Source organism: Cricetulus griseus, chromosome 4, assembly GCF_003668045.3.
Source record: "Cricetulus griseus strain 17A/GY chromosome 4, alternate assembly CriGri-PICRH-1.0, whole genome shotgun sequence".
Lineage (NCBI taxonomy): Eukaryota > Metazoa > Chordata > Mammalia > Rodentia > Cricetidae > Cricetulus > Cricetulus griseus.
This window is the reverse complement of record NC_048597.1, coordinates 169,232,172-169,254,165: the sequence shown is the minus strand read 5'-3', so window position 1 is coordinate 169,254,165 and position 21,994 is coordinate 169,232,172. Positions and strand designations below refer to the sequence as shown.

The 21,994-nt window shown below is 48.6% G+C and overlaps 1 protein-coding gene across 2 annotated transcripts; it reads left to right on the top strand.

Annotated features, from left to right (window-relative positions):
* Positions 1-5,904: 5,904 nt before the first annotated feature.
* Positions 5,905-21,801, top strand: Lman1l (lectin, mannose binding 1 like). Of its 2 annotated transcripts, none has more exons than XM_027414965.2 (13): positions 5,905-6,082; positions 10,739-10,893; positions 10,995-11,102; positions 11,204-11,262; positions 12,571-12,670; positions 15,264-15,384; positions 16,338-16,393; positions 16,866-16,998; positions 17,499-17,650; positions 18,659-18,726; positions 19,455-19,578; positions 20,347-20,474; positions 21,378-21,801. In XM_027414965.2, exons 1-13 carry the CDS (start codon positions 5,908-5,910, stop codon positions 21,505-21,507), a joined length of 1,509 nt encoding a protein of 502 aa, XP_027270766.1. In that variant the 5' UTR covers positions 5,905-5,907; the 3' UTR covers positions 21,508-21,801. The 2 variants fall into 2 exon arrangements, with proteins under 2 accessions (XP_027270766.1, XP_027270765.1); XM_027414964.2 differs by having other exon boundaries at positions 21,375-21,801.
* Positions 21,802-21,994: the final 193 nt, after the last annotated feature.

Here is a 21,994-nt window from a genome sequence, read left to right as displayed (position 1 = left end):
TTTTGCCCCCAGGTCCAAGGAAACTGCCCTAGTAACTTCTGTGTTTGGCCAGGCCCATACCAGGAAAATGTATCTGACTGGAAGGAGAGGGGATGGGGGCAGAGGGAGTGGGAGTTCAGAGGCTTCAGCAAGTTTGGTTGTCTGAGGGAAGAACATTGGGTAGCATCTAAGTTCTGAGGGAAAGACAAGCTACTGAGAAGGCATAGTAGGAGTTGGGGTGGGAGTGGAGCTTTCCTTGGAGTTGGTCTCTCTGAAACTGCAGAGGAGGAAGACACACACCGAAGTCCTGGTGAATGTGTAATGACCAGATTGAAACCAGATATACACAGCTGTAACCCCAGCACTTTTGGGGGTGAGGGGGCAGGGGGATTAGGAGTTCAAAACCACCTTGGCTACATAAAGAGTTCTAGACCAGCCATGGTTGTAAAGTGAGACCCTGTCTTGGGAAAAAACAAAACAAGCAGAGTGGGTGGGAGCTGACTGTAAATGTTTACTGATATCTAAATCATAAATACTGTGGCTGATTTCAGAACACCGCCTGCTATGCCCAGCCATCTCCTGTTTAGAAGCCTGCAGTAGAGCCTTGTGGAGGAGCAGGCCCAGCTCCCAGGACCCTGAGTCAAAGCAGGCACAGGTAGCTGAACCCCCAGTCTCAGGGTCCCAGGCCTGTTTGTCCTTCAGTTTCTCTCCCTTTTCTTGCCCCCTGCCTCTAGCTCCCTTCTCTTCATTTCCTTTCCCTCCCCATTTATATTTTTATTAGACTTTTGAAGGTTTTTATTTTGTTTTGTTTTTATCTGGATAAAGTCCTAGAGACTGAGTCTAGGGCCTCAAAATGCTAGGCAAGTGATCTAATAGTGGTAGGATTGAGCTTGTAACCTACCAGCCCAGTTTTTCCTTTTTTATACTGGGCCTCAGGTAGCCCAGACTGGCCTCTAATTATGTTGCTGAGGATGAACTTACATTATTGAGTCTCCTACCTCCGTTTCCCAGGTGCTAGAAATACCAGCCTGTGATTCCTGGCCCAGTATATGCAGCACTAGGAATCAAACTCAGGGTTTTTGTGCATGCTAGGCCAGTATTCTGCCAGCTGAGCCCCAGCCCCAGCTTTTACTTTCCGTTTATGCTTGCGTTTCTTCTATCCTTCAGCCATCTGTGTGGCTGTTGGATTGTTGTAAATGAGCATGACATAATTCCTAACCTAGAGGGTACCCCTAACATTGTGGACAGATGGGGGAACACTCTCAGCGCTCAGCTTGCTACCCAGAAGTCCTTTGGGGTGTTACCTTCTGCCAGTTGCCTGACGATAATGCAGAGGCAGCAGGAGGTGTAGGCCACTTTCCAGGCACTCAGTAAAGGGCAAGTATTGGGTGGTGGTGAGGGTGTTCCTTGTCAAAAGAAGGACACATGAGGAGCAGAGATAGTGAGGTTCCTGAGAATGATGCGTTCCGAGCTGAGGAGTGGGGTTTGGGAACAAGGAAAACTGAGAAAGCAGGGCTCAGACCTCATGGCTTCACAGACCCGAAGTGGAGCCCAACTTTGAGCAGCTATGACTAGGGGCTACCATTGGCCTATGCAGGATGGAGGAATAAGGGGAAGACCTGAAATTTAGAGTGGTATTCTGGCCTGGAGTGAGTTCAGAAAGGGAACCAGGAGTTGTGGGGAAGCTGCTGTCAACAGCAAAGGAGGTGATGGGTGGTGCTTGAGCTGGGCAAGCAGGAAGAGCAGAGACAACAAGGTCAACCCAGCTGCTGTTTTGCTGAGCTGAGCAGCACTCAGTGTGTGCCAGGCCCTTCACACACACTGTCATGTAACCCTCCAGACACCTCTCAGAGCCATAGACTGTACATTTTACATACTATGTCATATGGTTATGGTTATATACAGTATTTCTCTGTAAGTACTGCACATTGCAGTTAAGAAAACCCAGACCCAGAAAGATTGAGACACAGGTTACAGACTAAAAGTGACAAGAGCTCATTCAAAAGCTAGTGATGGCAGAGGTGAAGGTGGCAGGAGGGAACATGGATAAAAGGACATCCTCTGACCCCTGGGGTGAGGAGCCCTGCAGCCTGAAGGAAGCTGGAGAAGAGAGATTCCATCAAACAGGATGTCAGGAACTTGGGCGCATCCATGTGGAGCTGTTCTTCACAGACACATGCATTCCTGTAGCTCCTGGAGAGGTGGCACTGGAAGAAGGGATTTGGGAATCACTTGTGGAAACTAAAGGCAGAGATGAGCAATCCCAGGGGATCAGATGGAAAGTAGGGAAGGGACCTGAGGACCCCAACTAAGAGGCTGGGAAGGGACAACAGTCACAAAGTGCCATGTAGAGAACAGAAGGGCAGGGGAACAGAGGTGAGCACAGAAAAGGGAAATCCCAGTGAGGGCGAAGGGTGAGCAAGAGCATGGGCAGTGCTGCATGGAGGCTGTGTTGTGAGGTTTTCCCTAGGCTAGTAGAGGACCTCGTATGATACGTTGTGAACAAATACCTAACTGGTCCCAGTAGGAAACAAACCAAACCAAGGAGACTGCTTTAGTCCAACTTGGTGAACCAATGAGTTTACTGGGGTTACTTGCACGAGTATGGGTGAGGGGTCATTTACAGGAGAAGGAAGGACAACTCAAAGGCAGCTGCATCAGGACGTGGATGATGGCTCATGAAGGTGGGGTCTCTGGAGCTCGCTGCACAACTTGCAAGAAACTCCATAGATCACAGTGTCTGCCAGGCAACTCCACCAGTCTGAACCTCCACAGCAGTTCATCCTTCTTATATAACCTTGAGAGCCTTACATATCTGGTCAGTTTCAGGGACTTCCTGAGAATTCTGAATTGTGTATTTCCCGAGTCTTACTGAGCCTCCCTTTAGATCTTTTGGAGTCTTAAAGAGCCTTCCCTCAGAACTCTCTGAATCTTTAGAATTTACTAGATTTCAATAAACTTTCCATCAGGGCTGTTTTGTTATACCTCACAAGGAAATGGCTACACAATACGTTGCTTGGATAGAGGTGAGAGCCAGGATCCATTTCTCCCCGAGCTTGGCTGGGAAGGTTGAGCATGGTGCAGCGACTTCCTTTAGCATGTCCTAAATGTGTGTATTCCCAGCCTGGGCCTGATGAGCTGAACACAGCCCAGACACTGCAGCTGTCAGAGTGCTTGGGTCGCTTCTATGGGAAGTCAACCTTTATCTGGATGGAAAGTTTGGAAAATAGCATTTCTTACCTTTCAAGAACATTGTTAATTGTGGAAAGAGTAGGCTGGAGTGTAGCTCAGTGGTAAAACTCCCTTGGTTGGAGTTCCAGCATGAAAGAAAAGGAAGGAAGAATAGGAAGCAGAAGGCAGCCTGCGGATATAGCTCAGTTGGTAGCGTGCTTGCCTGGAATGAAGTCCTAGGTTTGATTGCCCCAGTACCACATAAAACAGATGAAGAACAAGGCAAGAGAGACAGAAAGAAGAGATAGGTGGGTCTCTGTGAGTATGAGACCAGTCTAGTCTAGTTAGCACATTCTAGACCAGCCAGGGCTACAAAGTGAGGTCTTGTCTCCCAACAACAAACAGACAAAAACCAATTGTAAGCTGAGCATGGTGGGGCTCACCTTTAATTCTAGCACTCAGAAAGAAGAGGCAGGTGGATCTCTGAATTCGAAGCTAGACTATATTTAGAGTGAGTTCCAGGATAGCCAGGGCTACACAAAAAAAAAAAAAAAAGAAAAGAAAAAAGAAAAAGAAAAGAAAAAACCACTGTCTCAAATATATATATATATATATATATATATATATATATATATATATATATATATATACAAAAAACCCAACCAACCGTGATGACAAATGCTGTAACCGCATTTGGGTAGGGCAAGCAGGAAGGTTAAGACATTGAAGGTCATCTTTATCTACATAGCAAGTTCAAGGCCAACTTGAGTGACAGGAGACCCTGTCTCAAAAAACAGAACAAGCCCAGGTGGTGGTGGTGCTCACCTTTAATCCCAGCACTAGGGAGGCAGAGCAGGTGTATCTCTATGAGTTCAAGGCTAACCTGGTCTACAGAGTGAGTTCCACGATAGCCAGGATTGTTACACAGAGAAACCCTGTCTCAACAAACCAAGAATATAATGAACCCTCAAATTCCTAGGGTACATTTTAGCAATTACCATCCTGGGTCTGGCCTGCGTTTTCCATACCACCTGCTTGTCCCAGGCTCTTTGATATTTGAGAACAAATCCCAGAGACCTGAGTTTATCCATAAAGCTTTAGTATGTCTCCTAGATACCATAACTCTGGTACTATATCACACCTAAAAATTTTCCTAAATACTGAAAAACCATAGCCCCAATACCAAATTATTCCCCAAAATTTAACCACAATTCTTTAATATCAAATACCCATTGTTCCAATTTCCCCCACTGTTTTATTTTTTCACTCCAAACAAGATCTGTATTTGTACTCGTTCTCCATCCCCTAATCCCACCCCCATCCACCTTTTGTGAGACAGGATCTCACTACGGAGCCCAGGCTGACCTTGAACTCAGAGTAATCCTCCTACCTTGTAGGAACTGGCATCACTAGCATGAGCCACCACACCCAGTTACACTTTGCATTTATTTGCTTTTTCTGTTCTTCCTCCACTTCTTCCTCCTCTTTTTTTTTTTTTTTTTTTTTTTGGTTTTTCGAGACAGGGTTTCTCTGTGTAGCTTTGGAGCCTATCCTGGCACTCACTCTGGAGACCAGGCTGGCCTCGAACTCACAGAGATCCACCTGCCTCTGCCTCCCGAGTGCTGGGATTAAAGACTTGCTCCACCAACGCCCGGCCGGCCTCCTCCTCCTTTTTTTTCAAAGACAGAGTCTCACTATGTAGTCATGGCTGGCCTGAAACTCACAATATGAACCATTCTAGTCTTGAACTAGTAGAGACTCACCTGCTTCTGCCTTCTGAGTGCTAAAATTACAGGTGCCACCACACCCAGCTTTGTTTTTGTTTTCCATGTTGCCCTGGCTGGCCTGGTACTTGCTATGCAACCCAAGCTAGTCTTACCAAACTCACAGCAGTCCTGCTTCAGCTTTCAGAGTGCTGAGATTACAGCCGTATCCTGCCATGCCCAGCTGCTTTATCTCTTCTTTTTTTTTTTAAGATTTTATTTATTATGTATACAACATTCTGCTTCCATGCATATCTGCACACCAGAAGAGGACACCAGATCTCATAACGGATGGTTGTGAGCCACCATGTGGTTGCTGAGAATTGAACTCAGGACCTCTGGAAGAGCAGTTGGTGCTCTTAACCTCTGAGCCATCTCTCCAGCCCCCCCCCCCCCCCCTGCTTTATCTCTTAAGACACACTTTATTTATTCATGGAATTTATCTGTAGAGGACCCGGAGGTACTGGCAGGAGGAGCTATTGGGTATGCAGGACACCAGAGGGCCACAGCTGAAGAAGAGGGTGAAGGGATGGAAAACTCAAGGCAGTGGGTCGGGTGGGTGGCCAGAGAGCAGGCTGCTCATGTGCTGTTAAAGCAGAGGATACAAAGGACTGCCCGACACAAGGAGGGAAGGCCAGGGCTATGGAAAAGCAGGGCCTGGCACTGAGCATCCCCGAGTACCCCATCCTGTCACCAGCTACTGGGGTTGAGGGAGAACGGGAAGAGAGCTTAAGCCAAAGAACAGGGGCAAAGCTCAAGTTGGCCAGGAGCCCAGGGGACAGCCAAGGCTTCAGGGTGGAGGTGAGAGAGGGTGGGGCCTAATATCAGACCTGCAAGAGAAACCGGATGTGTGTTTTGGGGGGTGAGGAGCACAGAGCCAAAACCAAAATCCTGGAAGGTCCCCAGTATCTCCCTGCCTGACTGCACATCCTGGATCCTATTGTTGGCCTTACAGCCAAGATCAATCTGGTGCCCACAGATCAGCTCCTTTGCAATGCTGGGGACCAGGGGTCCATCAACTTCCCTCTGCCTTCTTTTCCCACTGCTGGCTCTGTACAGTGCTGAAATGAGCCACCCCCCTCAGCGAAGGTTTGAATACAAACTCAGCTTCAAGGGACCAAGGCTGGCAGTTCCAGGGGCCGGAATACCCTTCTGGAGCCATCACGGAGGTGAGAAACAAATGGGGACTGGTCATGCCCAGGGTCCTTCAGAGTGCTGGAGGGTCTACAGCCAGATGGACAGTGGGTGTGGAAAGCTCTATGCAGGGAGAGGGGTAACACTGAGGCAACAGTGCCTGGCCCAAGACCCCTCTCAGACCTGTCTTCTGCTCTGCCATGCCAAGAAGCTTTGCCTTTCAAGACATCCTTTCTTTGTTCATGGAATTTATTTGTGGAGGACCCAGAGGCACTGGCAGAATGAGCTATTGGGTATGTAGGACATCAGAGGGTCATAGCTAAAGAGGACGGTGAAGGGATGCAAGACTCAGGGGAGAGGGACTGGGTGGGTGGCCAGAGAGCAGGCGATTCCAACTTACCTACCAGCTTTAGCTTCTCCTGTGCTGCTCCTATGCCCCAGGACTTTTTTGCCTTGCTTCTGTTTGCCGTCCCTTCTCTTCCTCTGCCTTCTGACTGTGAACACACAGGTGTGCACACATACACTCATGCACACCCCTGATGTATAACAAGGCATCTTGAGCAGGGATAAGCCTCCGCTCTGCTGTCATCCTACGGGACTAGAGGTCTGCTCTAAAGGAGGCAATGTGTGTCTAGCTATTTTGTTACCGTGGCACCAGGCCCTTCCCTGTGTATTGGAGATGGAAGCAGACATGAGAGGATCTTAACCCACAGGTCTGGGCTCAGGGTCTTCCAAACCCAGACCTACAATTTTTCTGATCTTGTCCATAAAAGGGTCTGTGATGATGTACTGAAAGCTATACAACATACAGGATCTTAAATTAAGAGTAAGAGAAAACCAAGAGTTAGAGTAGGTCATGAAATGAGTCCAGGAATATGGCTCATTTCCAAAATATACTGTGAGGTTTGCTCAGCCATGAATTTCATTCAGAGACTCCTAGCTGGCAAAGCAAAGAGAAAAATAAGATTGGCTATGTATTCCTATCTTGAGGTACAAGTTCTGAGCAATGGCATGATTTCTGACTAAGAGGCTCCAGTATGGCGGAAACTTCAATCCTCCTCCACAGAAGCCCAGGGGGTAAACAGAGGATGAGCTCTTTCACAGCCAGGTGCTGCCTTAAGGACAGAATGGCAGAGCCAGTGCAATACTCTCTGCTCAGAGCCTCGCCACAGCTAAGGTGTCACAGAGCATGTGGGGGAGTAGAGGCACATCCTCCAGGATCACCAGGCGATATGACTGTTGTCTATCCATTCATCTCTCCTTTTATCCGAGCCCCACCCAATGCTCCCCTGTGCCCAGCCTGGATACCCAGGACTGAGTCAGGCTCTCAGTCTGGGTGAGGTCCCAGACACCGCACATAAAGATGAGTATGTAAGTTTAGTCAGATAAACCCTGCCTCCTGTAAGTCTCCTTGAACTGGGTGTGGTGGTATAGGCCTATAATCCCAGCACTCGGGAGGCTGAGGCAGGAGAATCAAGAGCTAGAGTCTAGACTGGACTGCTTGGCAAGACTTTGTCTTTGTTACAAAAAGAGGTGAGATGGCTCCACTAGCAAAAGCACTTGCCATGCAAGCCTGACAACCTGCATTTGATTCCCACAGCCCTCGGTGGAAGGAGACAACCAGCTATTGAAAAACTATTGAAAGTTTCCTCTGACCTCTATATATGTGCCCTTATGTGCCCTTGTGCGCTCGTGCGCGCGCGCGCGCGCGCGCACACACACACACACACACACACACACACACAATGTTTTAAAGTATGAAAAAAAAAAAAAGCCTTGGGCAAACAGTGCTGCTCAGTGTTGGACTAGCAATACTGCTCAGTTGGCAGTGTTTGGCTTGGCATGCACAAGACCCTGGCTGGAGTCTAAGTTCCACACAAAACCAGGTAGGATAGCAACCTGTTATCCCAGTACTCTGTGGAAACGGAGGCAGGAGGACCAGGAGTTTGGGATCATCTTTTGCTATCTGAAGAGTTCTAGTCCAGCATGAGCTTATTTTATGAAAACACAAACCAACAAAACAACAGCTCACTTTAGGCAGTGGTGGCTTCTGTGCTTCCCCAACCGCCACTGGCCTTTGCAGAGCAAACAGGCTGGATTAGCAACCTCCGGAAAGTCTTGGCAGGGTCTGGCCTTGGACCAGGTTCCAGGCTGGCAGGGGAGCCCACTGGAATGGAGTCTCTGACCCCCCCCTCCAGTTTCTGCCATGTACGCTTCAGTTTCACTCTCTTCTCCCATCACAGGCAGCCCCTTCTGACCTGCCCACAGTGCCAGGCTAATCCTCATGCTCTCCCAGCCTCCACCTTTCTTCAACCCCTACAGGCCACAGCCTGTCTCAGTCTCTGCGACAAGCCTTCCTCTTCTTGGGCCTCCCTTGGTCCCCTCCCCTAGGAGCCTCTTCGAGCTACCACTAGGATCCTCCCAGCTTGAACTTGTTACCTCCCATAGCTGTCTCAGGACTGGAAGCCTTAGTGAAAAGAGATGTGTTTGAAATTCTGTAAAATGGTATCTCCTTTTTTGGAGACAAGATCTATGGTGATGATGATGATGTATGTGTGTTCAAGTGTGTGTGCACACATGCACTAACCCATGCCTGCACATTTGAAGACCAGAGTTGACATTAGGATGTATTCCTTAATTGCTTCTCCACCTTTGATATTGTTTTTGGTTTTTCAAAGACAGTTCCTGGCTGTCCTGGAACTCTCTCTGTAGACCAGGCTGACCGTGAATTCATAGATCCACCTGCCTCTCTGCCTCCTGAGTGCTGGGATTAAAGGCATGCGCCAAAACTGCCTGAGTGTTGTTATTTTTATTTTCTATTTATATTTATTTATTGGTTTTTCCAGACAGGGGAGTTGTTATTTTTTAATGATTTTTTATGTGCATTGGTGTTTTGCCTGCCATGTACGCAGGCAAAACATATGTATTTGTATACATACAAACAAAACATTTGTATGAGGATGTTGGCTCCCCTGAAACTGGAGTTACAGGTAGTTGTGAGCTGCCATATGGATCCTGGGAATTGAACCAGTGTCCTCTGGAAGAGCAGTCAGTGCTCTCAACTGCTGAGCTATCTTCCAGACCCTCCATCTTTTTTTTTTTTTAAGATAAGATCTCTCACTGAACCCAGAGCTCATTATTTCACTTAGATGGCTGGCCAGCAAGCTCCCAGAACCCACCTGCTTCTGTCCCCAGTACTAGGGATACAAGCTAGGTTTGCATTGCCATGCCCAGATTTTTTGTTGTTGGTGGTGGTGTTTGTTTTTTGAGACAGGGTTTCTCTGGCTGTCCTGGAACTCACTTTGTAGACCAAGCTGACCTCAAACTCAAAGAGATCCACCTGCCTCTCCCTCCCGAGTGCTGGGATCAAAGATGTGCACCACCACCACCCAGCATTAGCCCAGCTTTTACATGGGTGTTGGGCATCAAAACTTACACAGAAAGCAAGCACTTCACCCACTGAGCCATCCTTCCAGCCCCAGGATAGAGTCTGATGTGTCGCTGGGTTTTTTTTTTGGGGGGGGGTTGTTTGTTTGTTTTCACTCTTTGCTCTTTGGGGGCCCACCACCCAGCTCTCAAATAAATGCACAGAGACTTATTCCTATTTAAGAATGCCTAGCTGGGCATTGATGGTGCACACCTTTAATCCAAGCACTCGGGAGGCAGAGGCAGGTGGATCTCTGTGAGTTTGAGGCCAGCCTGGTCTCCAGAGCAAGTGCCAGGATAGGCTCCAAAGCTACACAGAGAAACCCTGCCTCGAAGGAAATAAAAAATAAAAAAGAATGCTTGGCTTTAGCTTTGCAAGTTTCTAGCCAGCTTTTCTTAAATTATCTTGTCTAACTTTTGCCTCTGGGCTTTTACCTTTCTCTATTCTATATAGCTTTCTTTCCTTCTTACTCTGGCTGGTTGTGAGGCTAGGTGGCTGACCCCTTGTGTCCTTCTCCCCTTCTCCTTTTCTTGCTCCTTCCTCTTCTTCCTTCTCTTATTTGTTCTCTCTGCCTGGCAGCCCTGCCTATTTCTCTCTCCTACCTAACTATTAGCCATTCAGCTCTTTATTAGACCCATTGAGTGTTTTAGACAGGCAAAGTAGCACCGCTTTACAGAATTAAACAAATGAAACATAAAAGAATGCAACACATCTTTGCATCATTAAACAAATACTCCACAGTATAAAGAAATTGTAACACATCTTCAGCTAATATTCCACAACATTGATGTAGCCAAAGCTGGCCTCAAACTGACTGCATACCCAAGGATGACCTTCAATTACTGATCCTCTGGCCTCCACCTCCTGAGTACTATGATTACAGGCGGGTGCCACCACACTCAGTTTTATGGGGTTACTGGGAATGGAACTCAGAGCTTTATGTTTGCTAGGCAGGCACTATACCAACTGAGCTCCATCCCCAGCCCCATAAAATGAAATCTTATAAAAAAATACATGGCATAGACTTTCAGTGAGGCTGAAGTGGAACACAGCAAAGTACTGGCTCTTGCTGCCTTTCCTGGGTAACACCCACCAGCTGGGTACTGGTCCCATTTCCCCAATGGACTTTTGCATCTCACCAGCCAGCCACATATCAAATGACAAGGTTTTTCTGTGAACTCTTTCCCCCGGGTTCTGTTTTTGCCAATGAGACAGAGAGGTGGGAGAGGAGGGTCCAGTGGTCCCCAGCTGCCCTGCTCCACAGATGCCATCCCAGGCCTAGAGGAAGTACGACTGGCTCCATCTATGAAGAACCGGAGTGGTGCTGTGTGGAGCAAGATCTCTGTCTCCTTCCCTGCCTGGGAAGTGGAGATGCAGATGAGGGTAACTGGACCGGGGCGCCAGGGAGCCCTGGGTATGGTGAGTTGTCCTTTCTTATATCTGTTGGGGAAGTAGGTGATACCTACTTCCAGGTACCAGTGTCTGTCAGAGTCCCTGACCTGTGGGCTGGGAACTTGCAGGCCATGTGGTACATCCAGGACAGGGGTCAAATCAGCTCTGTCCCAGAGGGGCTGGTCTCATGGGATGGCATCAAAATCTTCTTCGATTCCTCTGCCACTGATGTCCAGGTGGGTAGCCATCTCCTGCCCATCCTCCTGCCTGTCTTAACTCTAATCCCCACTCTTCTGACTGTTCCTGAGGCTCAGGCTGATTGTCACCTCCCATGCAGAACAGTCCTGCCATCCGAGTGCTGGCCAGTGATGGGCATGGCCTCCAGGAGCAGTATGGGTAAGGGCCTGAGGGAACTGACCCCCGCCTTCCCTGGGCTTAGGATTCACCTGTACTTCCTCACCTAGACAGCCCACCCCACCCCCAGACCAACCTTTGCTGACCTCTCATTTTGAGCCCTGCTGCCTCCGGGAACTCTTTCCCACTGGTCTGAGCTGTGCCTCGGGAGCCAGGGCCAGAGTGTGCTTGCTCTTCTGGGTGATGGCCCATCATTCTCCAGTTATTCAGCTTTCAAGCCCAAGGTAAAGTGATCAAGGCTGAAATTACCATGAGGGTCTCACTCCAGATGCCCTTATTTAGCATGGGTTGCTAGGTGAGGTCACTTAGGTGCCCAGAAAGGCTAATTGACCTGAATAGTTTCACAGCAGTGGCCAGGGAGGATCTAGGCACTAGTTGCACTGTTGTCTCTTTCTCCCAGATGAGGTGGCCTCCTGTCCTTTCCCTGCTGGCTACCTTAAGTGGCTGGACTGGTTTGTCAGTGTGTCTCAGCAAACATCCCTTAGCCCATCACAATTAGGATAATTGCTGACATTAATGGAGTTGGGCTTACTGTATACCAGGCACAGTGCCCAGGCATTTGACATTGTCTTGTGAACCCTCATAACACTATTATGAGGTAGTTGCAATTATTATTCTCATTTTAAAGACAACAAGACAGGGCTCTGGGAAGGGGAGGGAACTTGCCCAAGGTTATACAGCCAGACAATCATTACCTTGAATCTGGCTTCCCCCTGTTCTCTGCTACCCAACTCTTGGCTGAAGGTGATAATACAGTATGTACCCATGGGCCAGAGCAACTCAGTCTCAACTCTCTGCTCCTAATTCCCCGGGCCTGCTGAGCATCCCTTGGGGAAAGGTGAACTAGCCATATTGTCCTTTGCCTTTAGGACAGGTCCCTTAGTATCTGCCTCAAATAGTCTGAGCCTTGGCAGTTGGGGAAAGCGACAGGCCTTGGAGCTTCAGGGAAGTGTGTGGGGGGGGGGTGGGATTAGGAGGTGATCTGCGGGCTAGAAATTGGAAATCCCATGGTTAGCCCGGGCCTCTGTCCCTTTGCAGACACCCTTGGTTCCTGTGTCTTCTCAAGTGCCAGTCAACACTGCTACGCAGAGCTTTCTTTCTTCCTCCTTTTCCTGCCAACAAGCAAACTATAGCAAGGGAGTCAAGCTAGACAACAGGGACTTGTCCCAGGCCAGGTCATCCAATGGGGACAGTGACAATTCAGGCTTGGACAGAGTTGCTCCTGGAACTGTCCTGTATTGGCCAGTCTATGGGTCCTATGTGGCCTGACTGCATTCCAAGTGTCTATAGGGATGGAACTGTCCAAGAGCTGGGCTCCTGTCACCGGGACTTCAGGAACTGGCCATACCCCTTCCGAGCTCGGATCACCTACTGGAGGCAGAGGCTTCGAGTGAGTCACCCCTGCTTTTTCTGTGGGAACCTCTGGTGGGAGGTAGAGCTGTGGCCTCGTGCTTGTGACCCATGTGTCACCTCACATTTGTCTTCATATCCATGTGAGGGCTTGGTACACTCAGACCAATACCCACATGTGCTCTTCCACATACAAAGAATCTCTCTCCCTCTTGTTAACGATATTACATTTTTATTTGATTTTCCTGATTGTTTCTTTTGGGTTTTTGGTGGGGTGGGAGGACATTTTGTTTCCTCTTTTTTTTTTTTTCTTTTTTTACATCGGACCACAGTTTCCCCTCTTTCCTCTCCTCCCAGTCCCCCCTCCCTCCACCAACTCCTCCTCTGTTTCTATTCAGAAAAGGGCAGGTCTCCCATGGTTATCAACCAAAATGGCATATCAAGTTGCAGTAAGACCAGGCACCTCCCCTCATAGTAAGGCTGGGTAAGGCAACCCAGTATGAAGAAGACGGTTCCAAAAGCTGGCAAAAGACTCACAGACAGCCCCTGCTCCCAATGTTAGGAGACCCACGAGGCAATTAAGCTACACAACTATCACAAAAATGCAGAAGGCCTAGGTCAGTCCCATTAGACTCTCCAATTGTTGGTTCAGTTTCTGAGTCCCTATGAGTCCTGGTTAGTTGATTCTGTGGGTTTTCTTGTGGTGTCCTTGATCTCTATGGTTCCTACAATCCTTCCTCTCCCACAGGATTCCCCAAGCTCTGCCAGATGTTTGGCTTTGGGTCTCTGCATCTGTTTCCATCAGTTGCTGGTGAAGCCTCTCTGATGACTATTGGACTAGGCACTAATCTATGAGTATAGTAGAACGTTGTTAGGAATCATTTCATTGACTTTTTTCTCAAAAGTTTTGTTTGGTCTCTGAGCTGCCCAGCCTCTGGTTCCTGGCCCTCCAGGCAATGTCAGGGATGAGCTCCCTCTTGTGGCATGGGTCTCAAACTATACCAGTCATGGGTTGGCCACTTCCACAATTTCTGTGCCACCTTTACCCCAGCGCGTCTTGTAGACAAATTGTAGGTCAAATGTTATGTGGCTGGATTGGTGTCCCAGTCCCTCCACTAGAAGTCCTGCCTGGTTATAGGAGACAGCCAGTTCAGGCTCTGTATCCCCCATTGCTAAGAGTCTTAGCTAGGGTCACCCTCATAGATTCCTGGGAATTTCTATTACACTAGGGTTTCTAGCTCATCCCCAAGACATCCCCCAATTACATTTGTCTCTCCCAGTATTCTCTCCCTCCAACCTCCCTGCCACCTTCCATACCTCCCTGCACCCCATTGTCTATTCTATTTCCCCTTCCCAGGGAGATTCCATACATTCCCCTCTTGAGCCCCTCCTTGTTACTTAACTCCTCTGGATCTCTGGATTGTAGCATGGTTATCCTTTACTTTACAGCTGATACCCACTTATAAGTGAGTACATACCATGTTTGTCTTTCTAGGTCTGGGTTACTTCACTTAGGGTGATTTTTTTCTATCCATAGTTCTATCCATTCCCTTGAAAATTTCATGATGTCGTTGTCTTTAACAACTGATTAATATTCCATTGTGTAAATATACTCTAATTTCTTCATCTATTCTTCTGTTGATGGACATCTAGGTTTTTTCCAGTCTCTGGATATTATGAACATAGTTAAGCAAATGTACTTGTGGTGTGATGGAGTGTCCTTTGGGTATTGGGGTAGATTGTAGATTGATTCCCAATTTTCTGAGAAACTGCAATATTGATTTCTAAAGTGGCTGTACAAGTTTACACTCCCACCAACAATGGAGGAGTGTTCCCCTTGCTCCATATCCTCACCAGCATGAGCTGTTACTTGTGTTTTTTTTTTTATCTTAGCCATTCTGACAGGTATAATATGGAATCCTGCCTGGTTATAGGAGACAGCCAGTTAAGGCTCTGTATCCCCCTTTGCTACGAGTCTTAGCTAGGGTCACCCTCATAGATTCCTGTTGTTTTGATTTGCATTTCTCTGATGGCTAAGGATGTTGAACATTTCTTAAGTGTTTCTTAGCCATTTGAGATTCCTCTGTTGAGAATTTTCTGTTTAAATCTGTATCCCATTTTTTATTGAATTTATTTGTTTTTTAATGTCTAGTTTCTTGAGTTCTTTATATATTTTGGAAATTAACCCTCTGCCAGATGTGGGGTTAGTGAAGACCTTTTCCCATTCTGTAGGCTGCTGTTTTGTCCTATTGACAGTGTTCTTTGCCTTACAGAAGCATTACTGTTTCATGAGGTCCCATTTATTGAGTGTTCATCTTAGAGCCTGCACAATTGGTGTTATGTTCAAGAAGTGTCTCCTGTGCCAGTACCATTCAGGGTTATTCTGCACTTTCTCTGGATTTATGTCGAGGTCTTTGATCCACGTGGACTTGAGTTTCATACAAAGAATCTGAACAGACTGGAACATACAAGGCTCCCATGAAACCAGCATCCATGGCATTTTCATGCCATTGTGATCCCAAGCTGTGTAGTTTCTATCTTACCTCAGGCTGGAGCCATGAGCCTGAGTAGGTGTCAGTCCCTTATCCTGGGACCAGACAGAGGAAGGAACTCACTTCCTCCATATCCTTCAGGTGTCCCTGAGTGGAGGCCTTACTCCCAATGACCCTGAAGAGGTCTGTGTCAATGTGGAGCCCCTGCTTTTGGCCCCTGGAGGCTTCTTTGGGGTCTCGGCAGCCACCAGCACCTTAGCAGGTGAGGACCCTACCAGGTAGGTAAGAGCAGAAGGCTGTGTTTGATGATGACAAAACCTTATTGCAACTTCTAAAACACCTTTGTATAGTGTCAACTACTTCCTCTGGCTGGGCTGGTCACCCTCCCTCTCTGGCTTCTCCATCAGGAGGTCACATTGGCCTTGAAGAGCTATTGAAAATCTCAAATGGGAGACTGGGAATGTAGCTCTGTTGATGACTGCTTAAGCAGCATTCAGGATCCCAGGTGTGGTGTTGCATGCCTGTAATCACAGCACTTGGGAGGTAGAGGTGGGGGATCAGGAGTTCAAAGTTATCCTCTGCTACATAGCAGATTTACAGGTCAACCTGGGCTACATGAGACCCTGTCTCAAAAAAAAAAAAAAAAACAAAAAAACCCAAAAAAGTCTCAAATGAGATAACACATGAGAAAATTTATATTCTAGTATCCATCTCCATAAATTCACTTTACAGGATGCTATAGGATCGTAAAAAGGGGGACAGCATGGGCTACAGTAGGGAACAGCAGGATGTCTGTGGAGGGTCCTACAACTGAAAAGCAGGCTGCAACCAGAGTATGGGAGTCTGAATACCAAGACTTTAGTCTTTAGACCCTGGGTTCTGGGGAGCCATGGCAGGTTTCTAAGGAGAGAAGAGTGACATGGCTACAAGCATGCCGGGGAAGCAGCCACTGTGTGCTTGCAATTGCAGTAGCAGCAGCCTTCAGTGCCCTGTGGTCTTCTGCATGGCTGTTGGGCCCCACTCTGGTTTTGTGGGGTTCAACTCACACATCCCACACACTTGTGTATTTGACCTTCATACCTTCCCAATGAGACAAAGGTCAGACTTTCCCAGAGTCATACCAGCCTCTTATTTTCCCAGCAAATAGTAGAGACTGGATGGGTGAACTGCTGGGTAAAAAGCTTCTCATCTCCCCTTCATCTGTCCCCCTTCCAGACGACCATGACGTCCTCTCCTTCCTGACCTACAGTTTGAGGGAACCAGGTCCAGAGGTAATGCCAGCCCTTTCCGCCTGGGAGAGGTAGACCGAGATGCAGTTCTCCTCAGATGCCTCCAGTAACAACAGGGCATCTTAGGACCTTGTCTTAACAACAACAAAACCAAACCAAAACAGCACAGGGTAAGGGTGGGCAGGGGGAAGAGAATAAAGAGGGTCTGAGTCAGCAAGGAGGGAGAGAAGGGTGCCATGAGGAGATGAGCCTAAATGAGCACCATACATAAAGTCTTAAAGTGTCCAAAGACCTGAGCTCACAGTGAGTAGAGGATGTAAGGATGTAAGATACGGTGCTCATATGGCTGCAGGGTTCTATGGGTGCCTGGTGGTTGAGCTGTGGGTTCCTCCTTGATCCAGGGAGTATGTGGTTAGGGAGGAAGACTCCCAGAGGCCCTGAGGCTGTGGGTGGAAGGCTGTCCCCCACAGGACTCCCATGCATTTGGGTTTGACTTTCTGTCTTTCTCTTTCAGGTGGCCCCTCAGACATTCATGGAGAAGGAGCAGTTTCGCCTGGCCAGGAAGCTAGAAGGGCTGCAGGCAAGCCTGGCCCTGAGCACCAGCAAAGACAGCATTCAACCACTGGACTCCAAAGCCCAGGAAGAAGGTAAGGACCCAGGGAGCAAGCAGGTGGGGCTTTAGCACATTAGAGGGCCACAGGAACCTTAGAACCCAAAGTCCATTAACCAATGGAGAAGTGGAGGCCCAAAGAGGCTGTGTCTAAGCAGAAACTGGGTCAAGTAGTCTGAACACCCCCCCCCCCGCCAGACACATTTTATTTTTCAACTTGTGTGCCTGTGTGTGTGTGTGTGTGTGTGTGTGTGTGTACACCATAGCATTTGTGTGGCAGTCAGAGGACAAGTTTGTGGAACCTATTCTCTCCTTCCACCTTTACATGGATTCTGGGGAATCTGGGGACCAAATTTACATTGTCAGGTTTTCCTGGCAAGCACTTTTCTGTTGTTCACCCTGCTTGCCAGCCCCCAGACCCATTTTCCAGGGGAGGTTCTTAGAAGTGGAATCTACACCTCCTCATTTACCCTCCAAAGCAGGATCTGCTGCTCCACCTCAGAGATCTTTCCATCTTGGCTCTGCCCCAATCCCCAGGGGAAAGGTTCTTTGACCTGGAGGATACACTGGGCAGACAAAGCCAGATTCTGCAGGCCCTCCAAGCTCTCTCCAGGCAGCTGGACCAGGCTGAGAAGCAGTGGAAACAGCAGCTGGGGTCTACAGTTCAAGTCAGGCCTGAAGGAGGCTGGGTGAGTGACCCTGGGGTAGCCTAGTTTCTACCCACAGCTTGAAAGAATAGTGGCAGTCTAGAGCTAGCCTTGTCAAAGCTTGGAGGGAAAGGAGAGCAGGTCACAGGATACAACAGGGCGGTGTGTAAGAGGACAGTAACACATAGCAATTGTCCTGGAGCCACAGGACTGGGCTGCAGAGAAGAGATGCCAGGTATTTGAAATCTGGTCTATAGACAAATGGCAGAAATAGACTAGGCGCTAATTTGCATATGGCTTCACGTGTGATTTGCATAAGACTTGCTTAAATGCTCAGTTGCACCAGAATCCTCATTTCATCTCTGCTGCCACACCAGCTCCTCCCCCAGGTGTCATTCCCTGGGACATGCTCTGACTTGGGGAGTGAAAGGTAAACCCAGCCAAAGTGCTGGCTAGTGGGCAGAGGGAGCCAGCCATTCATGCAGGTTTTGCTGGGCTCTGCCAGCCCGAGGTTTTAATCTTTTGTCCTCAGTCCAGAACAGTCTAGGCTAGGCTGTTGGAATGACACAGAGGGAAGAGACCCCCACTCCCGGTATCTCTGGTCCTACCTTCATGCCCTGGACCCCACTTGCATGATTCCACTCCTCAGAGTATCAGCTGTGTCTCCAGGTCACTCTGCCAGACTTGGACCCATGTGCTGGATTTTAACCAGTGCTGGCCCTCAGTTTGGATTGCAGCCTAGGAGAAAGACACAAAAAGGATTGGGTTGGGCTTCTGCCTCAGTGAGGGGGCAGGGATACTTTTTAAAAGGAGGATTTATGGAAAGCCTAGAGGGCCCTTTTGGGAGAAACAACACACCTTTGGTGTGGAAGGAGGGTCCTCCAGAAGCAGATAGGTAAGTTCTATGGGAGACCCAGTGTGCCGAACAGAGGAGACCCATGGCTATTTAGTAAGGCTTCCAGAAGAAAAGTGAAGTATCCCTGAGGAAGATGCACTCTGAGGAGAGGGCACTGCACTCTGGACACTAGATAAGAGCCGGCCCTCCTGTAGAACACTGCCCAGGTCGACACCCTCCTCTATGGACAGCGGACTCTGCTCCAGGCCCTGCAAGAGATGAGGTAAGGGAGAGAGTGAGGAGGGGGACTAAGAGGGAAGAAGGGCTCCTCTGTCATTCTGACTCTGTCAGATTCCAGCCCCCAATGCTGGGCTATAGGTACCTATAACTATACCTGGCTTTTTAACCGTGTGCTGGGAATGTGAACTCAGGTCCTGTGCTTGCAAAGCAAGCACTTTTACCCATTGAACCATCTCCTCAGTCCCTGAGGACATTTGTTTTGATAAAGGTTCTTGGAGGAAGCCTAGCCAAGATGAGGCCCTTTGGAGGAAGTGATGTAAACCCAGTTTGCCTCCAGTCTCCCAGAATCTCACTCTGGTTCACCCTTGCCTGTGAAGTTCCCCGTGGAGCTCTGGGGGTTGGGAGATCCCTTGCACATTCTGGGTCCTGTGGCTGTAAATCTCCATCTAGATGCCTGGAGGTGGCAGAGGGCAAGAGCCTGAGAGGAGTTAGTTCCCCTGGGCTAGAGATGAAAAGCAGAGTCCAGGGAGCCTGGCCCATAGACAGACACTTTTAGAGAATTCTTTGGGTACACTAAAATTGTCTCGGGTTCTAGGGAGAAGTTTTTTTAGAGAAAAAAAACAGCCCCAAAGAAAAGACTCTATTAATGATACCTATTCTTTACCATGTGCTGGCCCTGGATGATTATGGGAAAAGATTAGGTAATTTGGGTACAACCAAGAAGTGTAATGGATCATCTTTCTTGATTTCCATGCCCCACTACACCACCAGGAAAGCAGCTGCCCAAATGGCTTCAGGAGCCCAGGTCTTCTACCTGCCTGTGGGCACTAAGCATCACTTTTTTGAGCTGGACCAGATCCTCAGCCTCCTGCAGAAGGACCTCCGGGGTCTGGTGGTAAGAAAGAGTGGATCGTACAAGGGACTTGTCCTTGAGGTCTGGTCTCTGCCACCCTTCTCCCAACACTTCTACAGCTTTAGAGCATCTGTCCAGTAACCCTAACAGGCACATCTGTATCTGTGTGTGCCTGCACACGGGCATGAAGAGGCACAGATCTCATCTTGGCCTGCTCTCTCTGTCTCTTTGTGTTTTTTGAAACGGGGTTTCTCTGTGTAGCCCTGGAACTCCCTGTAGACCAGGCTGGCCTTAAACTCACAGAGATCCGCCTGCCTCTACCTTCCAAGTGCTGGGATGAAAAGCGTACACCTGGCTATCTTTGCACTCTCTTGCTCAGGAAGAAGGCCCACAAGCTCAACACTACCCAAGTGCCCTAGATGGCCAGAAGAGAAGTGGGTAGACTATGCCAGAGCCACTCAGATTCAGTGGCGGTGCTGATCTTCCTGGGTCTCTGTCCTTCCTTGTTCTTTCCCTTGCCCTCCAGGCACCATCTGCTTCTCCTTCTCTCTCATCTCTTACGCCTTTGGTCTGTTGGTGATTCCAGGATCTATATCTTCTGAGCTATTCCCACAGATGGAACCATGCAAGATTGGAGAAGGAGGCAGCTTTGGACACTTGTCTTTTTTCCTCGCTCTCTAGATGACAGCCCCAGGATAGTTCAAGCCTGGGGGAGGAAAATAGAGACCATGCAAAGCAAAGATTCCAGTCCCCCCACCCCCCGCTCCTGCTTTAGATGCTGAGGCAGGGCCTCATGTTTTCCCCTTTCAGAAAATGACAGCCAAGGCTCCCCGCCCATCTGGCTGGCTCTTGGGAACTTCTTCATGTCTTCACACCAGCATCTTCCTGTTCGTCCTCCTCATCCAGACTGTGGGCTTCTTCTGCTACATGAACTTCAGGTGGGCCTTCCCACGGGCAGGACTTCCCATACCACCTATATATCTTGGTTCTGGTCTACAACCATTGAACTTGAAATAGGGGACCCTAAAGCTCAGATGGGAGCTACCCAGTTCACCAGAGGGCTGGGAGCAGAATGTAGACCAGGGACAGCTCACTTATCAAGTATATCTACCCACTCAGGCCCCAGTCCCATCGGATCCTGCCCCACAGAGCTCACTCTAGAGTGAGCAACTGAAAGCTAACTGATAGCCAGACCTTATGTTGTCAGTGTTGTGATGGCTGGAAGCTTGGAGAATTTGGAAAAAGCAACGGAATCATCTTTGGGGTGGGTTTGGGGTGAATAGGGATCAGGGAATTGACCTGGAAAGGATATTTGATTTGGGTCATCAAAGTGACTAAGAGTTTTTCAGCCTGACAAAATAGGTAAAGGCACTCATGCAGAGGGAACGGCATCAGAAAAAGCATGGAGGCATGAAAAAAGCATCTTTAAGGGAAAGAAAAGGCAGCAACCGAATACTGTTGAAGTAAAAGGCAAGACCAATTTACAAGATTGGGCAAGGAATCTTGGTGTTCTGGATTAGAGATGAATGCCTTTAATCTCAGCACTTGGAAGGCTGGGGTAAAGGGATGCCAAAATCTGGGCCAGCCTGGGCTACATCGTGAAATCTTTTCTTAAGAAGGAGGAGGAGGAGGAGGAGAAGTGTGCATAGGAGTGCAGCTTTGGCACTAAGCCACCCAGAAAAACTTCAAATGCCAGGGTGAAATGTGAACTTATGTGGCATGTCAAGGGGGCCATAGAAGGTCCATAATATGGGAGTCTGTGGAACATGGAGTATTGAGAGACAAGTGTGAGTCTTGGTTTCAGAAGGGGGACTCAAGTAACTGTTTCTTTCCGGCAGCAGGCAGGAGCTGGACAACAGGTTTAAGGAGTACCTGTCCACAGGAAGCCCTCCTCTAGAGCCTGCACTGCCCATCCCCAGGACACTAGGGGCTCTGAGGAGACAGCCTGGCCCCCACAGTATGCAAGCTTGACCCACCTCAAAGCCATGTCTTAACAGGAGACAAATGGGGGATGGAGGATTTGGCCTGTATCCTTCCTGAGTGCCACATCTTAGCTTTTGGCAAGCTCCTCATATTAAAGGTGATGTTCCTCTTGCCTTGCCGATCCCCTCATTTACCTTCCAAACTCACATAGTCTCTGATAGCTTCCACCTTCTCTAGGTAGGTAGCAGGAATAGGGTCCGAGCAGACAAGAAGGCCAAGGGCCAGGTACCCACACAGCCTTTTCCTCTGGACTACTGAAGCCAAGGGAGACAACTGTGCAAAATTCTGACCCTAAACTCACCAAGGACAAGGAGAGGTCCCCGGGTTCCTTCTGGCTCATCTTTTCAGTGCCCCCAAACAACACTCCCCTTCCCCACACCCTGAGGCTCCAGGGACAGCAGGGTAGACACATGACAGAGGAACTGAGCTCAAACTCACCCAACCATATAACTGGGATTCCTGCTCAAGCTCTTGA